Raw genomic sequence first — 11,040 nt, 5'->3', positions numbered from 1 at the left:
AAGCTATAGGAATTCCAGGGCATGCATAGTTATGAACAATAGGACTACATACATATGTACTGAGAACGTATTTCCCCTGTCCTCACCTACAAAGAACTTTTCAGCCCAATGAGAATTACACAATGACATTATAAATTACATGCCAGGCTTCAGTCTAATCTTCCATATTTATACTTTTAAACCTTTCAAACTACCGGTTTATAATTAAAATTATGACATGCTCTTTCAACAACAATAACTCAGTATATAGGGATCCTGCATACCTTTCAAACTTTTCACAAGGAAAAGAGTCAGTCTTAGTTTGCAAGTGAGTTTATTGTTTCTGTGGCTTTAAGTAACACAACCTCTTTAGAAGCAGACGGCCTCATCAGTGTACTGGCAGGAATTTGACACAGGAGACACGAGTCTAGAGCTAAATTTGAGGAAAATTACAGTGTGCAAGCCCCAGTTTTCAGTAAAAAGATTCTTATCAAAGATAAATAAGAACAACCTTTAAAGTGAGAGCCAAGTCTACCTAACACTGGTGGGTAAACTCATCCGGGGTCTCCAGGGAGAGGTCTTACCAACACTATGGGTGCTGTACTGTCCCTCAGCACTACTACTTCAGTGTCACATATCAAAGATGAGAAAGCTTTTGGCACTGCCCATACGGCACAAGGGTATTGATTCCTTTGCTATTACCACTTCAGGGCTGAAGGAATCCTCTTTTTTCCTCAGATACAGATACTAAATGTCAGTATCAGCAGTTGGCATTCAGCAGCCAACATTGTCAGAGGGAACGTCTCGATGGTCATTGCCTCAGCCTTGGCAGGAGAAGCTGGGTAAATGCAAATGCAGCAAAGCCGTACATTGGCCAACTTACCAGCAGGAAAATAACCTTTAGCACTATCATCTGGAGCTCCAGAGGGAGATGCCACCTACTCAGAGCAGAAGCTCCTAGGAAGAGTGCCAAAAAAGGGTGCTACAGCCATCCTAGGAGGAATCGTTCTGCACTTGGGAGGGGTTCCTACCAAAAAGACACTGTGCCATAGGGCCCGTGGGAATTGCCTTTTTGGGGATAACTTCCAGGATGATGCAGTCTGGGGAGACAGAATGAGGAGAAAATTAACAGCTCCAGCAATGATGACCCGCTGCAGGGATGATGGATTTTCACACCTGCAGCCTCCACACGTTCGTGGTGCAAGCCGCAGGACAGGGAGGGCAGACGAGCACCTGCGGTGCTCTCTCTCCACGCTGTGGTCGCCAGGGTCCTACCCTCATTCTGCTGGCTGATTTCGCTCCAGTTTGCCCCATTATCGCACCCTCGGCGTGAGGCGGGCAAACAATAAGGTGCTGCTCTTCCTCTCCCTCCCCTGCCCGTGCCGCCCGCAGACCGCGGGCAAATGCCGTCACCCCATCGGTGCTGCTGGCACGGCTCCCTCGGGGCGCCCGGCGACACCGTCCATCACTGCCGTTTTACAGCCGGGCTTCATTCTCTCGGAAAAAAAAAAAAAAAAAGAACAAAAAAAAAAAAAAAAAAAAAAAAGAAGGAAAAAACCTCCAACTTTTCCCGCCCACACAGCGATGCTTAATTCAGGGAAAATAAAATCCAACAAACCCACACCCCAAGCGCCAGCTCGGTGCCGCTGGCTGCGCTCCCCCGCAGGCTCCCCCGCTGCCCGGCTCGCCGGGAGCAGGTGCTCGGCGCTGCCGCCGCCCCAGACCCCCCTCCCGCCGGCGGCGGCACCTTGCGAGTCATCCCGGCTCTCCCCCCCCCGCCCCGGGCGGCCGTCGGGTGTCGCTTCCCATTTCACTTGGAGATATTTTCGGGTGGCAGGAGCCGCCTCGTCATTTCCGCCAGGAGAAAAGACACCGGCGCGGCAGCCGCGGCCGCGGAGAGCCGCGGGAGCCGCCGAGCACCCGAGCGGGCAAAGTCGAGCCAGTGCCCCGCTCGCCGCCGCCCAGGACCGACCTCTCGGCGGGGCCGGGAGCCGTCGCCGCTGCCCGCGGGTTCGCGGGGGCGGGAGGCGTCGGAGCGTGCCGCCCCCTTCTCCCCCTTCCTCCTCCTCCTCCTCCCCCTCCCCGCCGAGCCGGCAACATGAACTGAAATCCCCAGAGAGGCACAGAGGCGGCGAGCGAGCGAGCGGAGCGGAGGCAAGCGGGGATATAGCGGCTCTCTCCTCCCGCCGCCGGGATTCCGGGCAGCGCGGTCCCTCCGCCCCGCACAGCCTCGCCCCTCGCCCGGACAGCGGCGGCCGCCCGAGCCCCGCGCCCCCGAGCCGCCCATGGCCCTCATCATGGAGCCCGTCAGTAAGTGGTCGCCGAGCCAGGTCGTCGACTGGATGAAAGGTGAGGAGTGGTGCCGAGGGCTGCCCTCTCCCATCACCCCCCATCCCCGCTCCGCAGGTGCGGGGAGCTCCGCGGCTTCCCCAACGCCGGGATCCCGCCTCCCGGCAGCGCCGGCTGCCGCCACGCTTTGGTTGGGGTTGAGAAGGAAGGCGGGAGGCCGTCGGGGCCGCGTCGCTGGGGCCGGGGACCGCGCTGCCCCCCCCTACCCCGGGCTCAGAGAGGGGGCGGCGGCTGGCGATCCCCATAGAGCCGGGGAGGGGGCCGGGGGAGGAGGCGAGGCTGTGCCCGCGGGAGCCCCGGGTGCTCCCGGGCGGCGACCGCGGTGTGGCGATGGAGCCGCCCCCCAGCAGCGGAGGGACACGGGGAGCGTGTCCGGCTGCTCCCGGCGGGTGCGGCGCGAAACGCCTGGTGAATAAAAGTTCAGCCTAAGGTGCAGCGCTCGCCCGTGCTGGGGCCGGGGGGACACGGCTGCGACCTCCCCCGCGAGGAGGGGGCCGGGGGTCGGCCCGCGCCCTCGGGGTGCCGGGGCTCCCCCGCTGCCGGGAAGCCGCCGTGCCGGGCGAGGCCTCCTCCGGCCGGGCCGGGGGCTCCGCGCGTCGGGCCGCCGCCGTCCCCCTCCCCGGGGGCTGCACTTCAAGATCCGTGATTGAAGGGAGCACGAACAGTCTGGGCTCTGGGCTGAGCGTGGCTGTTCCGCTGCTCCCCTTCTCCCGTTCCCTCACCTGTCCTCCCCTCAAATAAACTGATGGGAATAAAATTTGGACCTTTTGGAAACGCTTTTCTTTCATTCTGTGTGCTTGCCATCCTGACGTGGCTTTTATGCTGTAATGTGAAAAGGTATTTTGTTGTATGGTTTTTGTGTGTGTTGGGGGGAGCTTTTTCGGATTACCTTTAAGTTAGGCTGCAGCTGTGTTTTGAATACATCACCATCTAGTGTTATATATCTTTTTATAAAGATAGAATGACCGGACGGGTACAAGTTTTGAACAACTGCTACATTGTGGGAGTTCTTTATAACATGCTGTGTGATACCAATGTGACAGTTTCATAATCCTTAAAATTTCAGGCATATAGCATATGTTTTCAGTTATTCAATACTGGCATTTATAGCTGGCGAGTTATGTATGTATTTAGTAGCATACATAGTTTTGCAGTTTTGGAAGCATTCTCTCTCTCTATAGACAAAATATTCTATATTCTAATCTAAAATATTCTATATTCTCTCTCTATAATCAAAAAGAATGATGTAATACTTCATATCCTGAGAAATTGGTAAATATTAATAAAAACTTGAAGGAGCTACAGATGATTGATATTAAGAGCAAACAATTTTCAACTTCAAAATGTTTTTTACAGCAATTTAGCTTCCAACAATTTAACTTTTAAATAAAACTATTGTGTAGGGCATTTTTCTAATCAGTGTCTGAGATACCTTCCCCATAATTTGGAGAATAGATAAAAATAATGAATTTGCAGATAATGCATTTTTAAAACACCGAAAAAATGTAATACATAGAATATTTTTTATAAATGATAGGTGAAGTGCATTGCATACTCTTTTTTGTATTACATTATTATAAAATTGATAATTTGAGAACAGACTAAATGGTACTGTTAGAAATTGTGCTGCTGGATAAGGGTTTGCAGTTAGAAACCTGTGACTAACCCTCAGAGCTGTAGATCTTTCAGAAATAATAACATAAGCTTTACAAAAAAAAAAAAGTTATTGCAGTCATGCCTACTTTCTGGAATACAAAGCCTGCTTTTTAGTGTTTAACCTGGTTTTTTTTTTTTGCCTGAAGGTTTGATTGTTTCTCTGGAGGACTTTCATTTGTACAGAGTGAATGCATATATGTTGCTTCATGCTTCCATTTCTTCATTTTGTATTCTGTGTAGTACATAAACCTTCACCTAGGTAGTGCAAGGAGATAAAGCACCTGCCTCTTGGAGGAAAACCACCTAGGTAGCCACTCTGGTTTCAAAAGTCAAGCCTGGAAACGAGTATGACCAGTAGCTGGAGCAGGTTTGCTCCTGTCTGATGGCTCACACCTTGCTGAGTTTGGAGGAAAGATGGTAGTGGATAAGGGCAAGTGATCTTTGCTGCAACGACTTTGTTTTCCTTACTTAAAATGTGTAGTGTTGCAAACAGTGGTATTGAAATCCTTATGGAAAAATGTTCTTCTTATGCTTTAAGTCCATTGTTTCCAGCTAATTCTGTTTCTAGCTTATTTGTGTTTTGAGAGATACCCAAGACAGTTTGATGAGTAAAACTGATGAATGTGTCTGTCATGAGAAGTTTGGGAGGAGTTCAGTCTTTGCATTAGCAATGGTCAAGTGTGGCTTGCATAAATTACATTAAACTTCAAGATGTGAGAATAGTTTGCTGACTTAATGGGGGTTATTTTAAAGAATTATAAATGTTGAACTTGGTTTTAACCTCTTCCTTGAAGTGGATGCTATGTCATATGCCTCCTCAGAGCAGCTCTGTAAAGAGAATTCTTCCAAATAGATTTTGATGTTCAAAGCAAAATCTTTCCTGAAAAAGGAAAATCCTATCATTCAACATTGTTTACAGTTATCTGAAAGTAAGGGGAAATGAAACACTTTAGATTTTATTGCTCTCAGTGTTTTTGTGATGTTCTTGTTGGTATGACCTGAACATTTGCAGTTAAAGGCCTCATCTGGAATTCTTTATTTAGGCAAAAGAACCATTACCTCAGTGGCATTTTGCTCAGAGTAGTGATAAAGCATTGGGCCTGAAATTATAAGATGTGAGAAATGATCATGGGGAAAGTATTTCCATTCAAAGGGGTTAGATAAAAGTGCCAAGCTCTGGGCTGGATGTCTGTGTAGGGAGCAGGCTCGAGGCTGGGTGTTCATGGAATAAATGCAGTTTCTCCAGTATCTTGTCAGTATTTAATTCCTTGATGTCCCCATTGTCTGTGGATCCCTGTAATGGCCTAATACCGATGCTGCTGAGCTACAGGGTTGTACCAGGAGTTGGTTGTACAAATAAGTAACTAAATTTTGACTGTGAAAATGTGTATAGTAAGAAGTTCTAGACCAAAGTACCAGTTAAAACTTTGCAAATGAAAGGGACAAAGTGAGATGAGCCTGTGTCAGCATATGAGTTTTCTAGGGTTTAAAGTGAATCCTAGAAGAAGAGTGGAAGAGTAACTGTCATAGAGCTGGAAAAATCATAGATGGATTTGCTCCTCTGTCCCACAGGATGGCATATTGTACGTGGAGGATAAAATTAATATTTAAATTGATTCAAACCATTTTTTGTGCTTTTCATGTATTTAGTACAAATTTTAAAGGTCCTGTACAGATCAGTGAGATGAAAGTGTGTCAGCCACCTCCTCTGCCTCCCCTCTGGAGGACACGTGTGGACTCCACTGCTGTGTCTCAAGACGTTGACGTGTTACAAGGCAAGCGTCATCGAATGTCATGGCTTTCACTCACTCAGGAGGGGAACATGCCAGATGTATTTTAGATTTCTGAGGCTCTGAGAACACTTAAAGACACTCAGTTACTTACCAAACATTAGGATGTTTTTAATTGAGTCTTCTAATCTAATTTCTTTGGTCTGAGGTTATTGATGGTTGCTGTATTTTGATAAGGGCTTGCTGCTTTTAACATTATTCTAATTTTAGTTCAGTAGCAATCTCTCAATGGCAAAATCTGTTCCAAAAGGCAGTCCACCTGAAAAAAAAAAATCAATACTACTTTATCTAACAAAGCTTAAATATTTATTTTTTGCTAGCTGAATGACAGCTCATAGGGCTTATGTGAAGCTCGTACAGCTTAAACTGTTGTAATGGTAGTCATACTCAAGAAGCTGACATCTAAGGCACGGGGTTGCCTTTAAAGGCTTCTGATGCTAAAGGAGTAGGGGCTTTTTTACCTCTATAAAGTCTACTCTAGCAGGGTTTAGAAGGATGCAAATATTTAGAACTGAGGGGAGAGAAGCAGAAATAGGAACATGCTAACAAAGTGAATGCAGAGTGCAAAAGTTCGTCATCTGTATGATTGAACATTGCATGGGTTTGAGAACTGTTTCTGTCTGCTCTCTGTGTGCTGAGGTTCATGACTGTTTTCAGTGGTACGTATGTTTGCAAAGTCATCACGGGCTGCCAACAACTGTGCTCCACTTGGTGTACTGGGAATGATGTGTTATATTCATCAAAAAAATGCATCAGTTTGTGGGAATGCTTTGACACAAAATACTCCAATACTTAATGATGATTTAAAAAAAGTATTGCCATGGGGATCCTCCTACTCCTGTTCGTGCATATGCAGAGCCCTAGGACTGCTGTGGCAGCACCTAGTTTCTGCTGCAGTTCCTGAACCATTAGTTAGCAACAGGGAAACTCATCAGTGAAGTCACAAATTCTCTCACAGCACTGGGATCTAGCAAATCAGTTTAGGCCTTAAAAAAAGTAAGGGTGAATCCTGCATTTAGGCTCACTATCAGACTGACCTCGTTTTTGACCATGGGTTTCTCTTAACACTGACATGGACTGAGTTTAGGGGGGAGCTTTTTCTGGAGTGTAGGATGGACTACAGTGGTAAAGGCATGTGAGCACTGTATGGTAAAGAGGAGGTGTGCTTCCACAAATGTATGTGCATTATTTGGAGCTTTCAATTTTGTCCATCGGTTTTAGTTTTTCTTCTAGTGGTCTATTATGTTAAAGGTTCTTTCTTACACTACTTCCCTTCACATTGATCTTGGCAGGGCCCTTAAAAATTGTGACTATTAGAAATAATATGGATTTTAAGTACTATTTAATAATCCTTTAATAAAAGGGTAAGTTGTCTCAGAGAAAAAAAAAAGCTGGATAAGAGTATGAAAAACACTTGGATTCTGAAACTTCGATTCCTTGTCAAGTGTGTGTAGGTGACTGATGAGCGTCAGAATAGTCATCAACTTAATAGTCATTGCTAAGTGCCATATGTGGAATAGATCAGGCGTTTTACAATTTGTCAGCATTAAACCGCTATTTTCTTTCTCCAATGTAAAGCAAACTGAAATTTTACAGTATCAGAGGGTACGTGTAGTACTCCATTAGCTTTGAAGTGATGCTATTAAATGGATTTATGACTTTTCCTGTAATGCCTAGCAAAAAAAAGCTGTAGAAAAATATTAAATAATCCATTGCTAGAGCTTAGTTTTGATGACCATCTTTAATTTATATATAGTTACTCTGTAAGAATGTAACAAGAATTTCAGTCAGACAAAGTGAGGGACTTTTTGGAGAGGGGAGTTTATATGAAGACAGGTAGTCAAGAGTCAAACTGCACTATTCCAAACTTTAGTTTTAAGGACTCAAGCTTTAAAACTGTATTGAAAGCAGTGCTGGAAGGTCTCTCTCTAGTTTGTTTATTTTTCCTGTGGATCTCTCACTTTTTTCTCACCCTTCTGACTTTAGAGATTTAGCAGTATCAATGGCCACCATATCAATCACAATGATGTGTTTTAGAGCATCTTTGTGGTTAGAAAACTTCTCCTGCCATTGTTTATCAGCAGAAAATTAAACTGCAATGGCAACTGGGATGTGTCAAAGCCTAACAGCTGGGTGTTGCCATAGCAAAGGCGATGTTACATAAGCAGCCACTCTGAAAATAATTCATGCAGCCAAATTTTAAGCATAACATCAGAATTCATTTCTAAATTTATGATGTTTTTAGGAGGGAGCTTTCCTAGATGAGGTCATCTCAGTTGCTACTGAAATTAATGTGTGTTGTGAAGCTCTTTTAGCACTGCCCATTTACACCTTTATTTTGTTTGAACATATTGTTCTATTTCTGAAACATCTGTTGGTTTAAATATGGCCTCACAATATGTTTTCTCAAGTGGTTTTTTGCAACAGTTCAGTAAAGCTCTGTATTTTGATCTTATTCAAATTTATTTGCACAATACATTATTAAACCAAACAATTTACAAATGCCTGTTCTGGTTAATGGGTGTCAAGAATTTTGCAAGGCAGCAATAAACCAGATCACTTTTCAGATGAGAGGATTGAAAAATATATACAGATGTATTTTTAGAATCTTTGCAAGTAGTTGTCTTTAAGCACTCCAGCAATAATAACACAGGCAGTTTTATCTTTTAAACCCCAAATTGACAAATGGTCTAGCTTTTCTGTCTGATCTGCAGAAGTGTAGATAACCATTTAATCTCAGCTAAGTTGCTGTGGCTTTTGATTGTACTGTATTTTCCAGAGTCAAGTAGTAATATTTGTTGCCATTTTCCAGAGGAATAAGGAGAAGCTGTTTCCTGAGAAGTTTCTCCCTGTATAGGCTCAAAGGTATGCAACAAGAAGGAAGAGCTAATTCTTCAAGGCTTCCATTCTGTGTAAATACTCTTTTTTCCCCAAGAAGTTACAATATCCTCATTAAATCATAACTGCACTGAGGATTACCTGTAGCACCTAACTTCATCAGGATAACAACTTTAGATTTTTAAATCCAAATAAAGCAAATCTGTGCTTTTACACTTACTGCTAAAATTATTTACTTAATTAATACTTCGAACCTTCACTTTAGAAGCTGAATAGTTACCAAGACAAATGCTGAAGAATAAGAGTTCCCAAATACCTCGTTAAAAAATCCTGTCTGGAAATACCGTGTTGGGAAATTCTGAAAGGCCACATTTTCTTTAATGATCTGTTCCAGCTTTTCAAATACATTTGCTTTCTCTAAAAAGATGAAGTAAGGAGATGGAGATGAGTTGTATTTTTTCTGAAGAAAAATTTGGGGAGCTCAGTATTAGGCTCATATTATAAGAAATGTACTGCCACAAGAACCTGCTCAGAGCACTGTCAATTTCTTGTTATGTGACAGGCCTATCAGGGCAGTTCTCCTTCAATTTAAAACAGCAGACTGTCCATGAGCAAGCATCTGCTGCTCCTCACGATGTTCCTTTCCTGCAGTTGAAGGATGAAGGGCTGGAAGACACAGATCCATGGGTCTGGGGCAGCCAAAATCTAGAATGCTTAATGCACATCCACTTGTGTACACATTTTTGCACTCCCTGTGTATGGGGTTTAGCAGATAGCTGGGAGACAAAATAGATTTTTCCTTGAGGTTTTCAATGCAGGCATTTCTCTTATGCAAAGGGAGTTCAGCACTGTCTATAGCAAGTCATTTTATAGTACTGGAGGCTTAAATAGCTACCCCATTTTGTGGTATTTATCTGCCAGATAATATTATCTTGAAGAAAATAGCTGTGGATGTCATCTTGTAGGATGTTTGGCATTTCCAGCTTATCCTTTAAGTAGAAATTTAGGGCACTTGGTACCTCAGATGAAGTGGCTAGAACAGTAATTGCAAAGTGTTTGGCCTTACATGATTAACATCTGCTACAGTACCATATGGTGGGAAATTCCAAGTAAACTATTAATTAATATTGGAGTGCACCAGAATAAGCCTTAATTAAGCTATATTCGGCTGAAGTGTATTATTTTAATATAGTCGGATGAAAAGTGCTGTACTTTTGTATTGATACCTTTTTCTGTTGTGTGAAGAAGAGGGAAAAATGTTGATGAGAATTATTTGAGCCTTTAAACTGAAGGTTCAAGCAGCTTTTAAAATAAATGGTTTAGGACTCGCATCAGCCTCAAGTGTCCATTGATTTAAGTGGAACAGGGTCTATATTTGGTGATGCTGAGTTGTGCTTTGTGAATGCTGTGGTGACTCCTTTGCTAGGATTTTACTGGTGTGGGGTGTGGGTGGCCGGCGGAGCTGCACAAGCCATTTTCACAGAGCTTCAGGTATTGCTGATGGGGCTGTGCCATGAAGGAACAACACCTTCCTGTGTCTGCTGGCCAGAATAGTCTGGAGGAGCGTTGGGGTGGCAGCTGGGGTGGTCCATGAGCGTGGGTGTTGCTGGGACCTCTCCTTGGCCTCTTATATTTGGGAGGATGAGCATACCCATGTATAGAGCTGAGCAGCTGGCAGACTCATCTCTGAAGGGCTCTTTCCTCCCACAGGGAATGATTGTCGGCTGTAAAGAAGTTGATAGCATTACTGGTTTTGTTAAAGTGTAAAATTTATTTTTAGTTTGCCCAGATCCACCAGTTGACAATAGCTAAAGCTGTAAATGACCTATTTTTAAATAGGTATGGTTTCCATTTTCTCCTCCTTCTTTTTCTCCTTTCTCTCCTGAAAATCTTCAGGATTCAATAAAAGATGAAGAAATCCTTCCTCTGCGTATTGAGGCCAGGTAAATATAGGTGGGATGTGCCAGTATTGTCTGAGTAATTCACTAGATGGCATTCTTCCCTCTGACTCAACACTTAAACCCTTCATGGGAATGCAAGAAAACTTAGTCATTTTAATGCGATGCCAACCTGAGATCTTGACCAGGTGTGGTTGCTGAAGGCTTGCTTCATAGTAGTGGGTGAGTTAGCTGGAGCACGCTAATTAAATTCCATGTTAATAATTAAAATCTTTGTAACTGGATTCCCCTCATCGATATCCATTACTGACATGCACCTGCCTTACTTTCTTTAATTGCTTTGTAATTTTTTTGGTTACTTTTGTATGGTTGATAGTTTGATTCACAAGGTGCATTGCTTTTCTTGTTTTGTTTCTGATTTTTCTGTTTGAAGAAATATTGTTTGAGGGATCTGTTGAACACAAAGTAGAAGTTGCTCTCTAAAAAATCCATCTTAGGTTGTGTACACTCAACAGTCGTGAACCTGCACT

General features: G+C 43.9%; 1 protein-coding gene across 2 annotated transcripts in view; it reads left to right on the top strand.

Annotated features, from left to right (window-relative positions):
• The first annotated feature begins 1,774 nt into the window (after window positions 1–1,774).
• Window positions 1,775–11,040, top strand: part of CNKSR2 (connector enhancer of kinase suppressor of Ras 2) — a 207,786-nt gene continuing 198,520 nt past the window's right edge. For both annotated transcript variants that reach the window (XM_058833852.1, XM_058833851.1), the window contains exon 1: window positions 1,775–2,328. In XM_058833852.1, the coding sequence (XP_058689835.1) occupies window positions 2,265–2,328 (64 nt within the window). In that variant the 5' untranslated portion in view covers window positions 1,775–2,264. The remainder of the gene's footprint in view (window positions 2,329–11,040) is intronic.

Source organism: Poecile atricapillus, chromosome 1 (assembly GCF_030490865.1).
Source record: "Poecile atricapillus isolate bPoeAtr1 chromosome 1, bPoeAtr1.hap1, whole genome shotgun sequence".
Classification (NCBI taxonomy): Eukaryota; Metazoa; Chordata; class Aves; order Passeriformes; family Paridae; genus Poecile; species Poecile atricapillus.
Note: the sequence above shows the minus strand (reverse complement) of the source record. Positions and strands in the feature narration are given on the sequence as shown.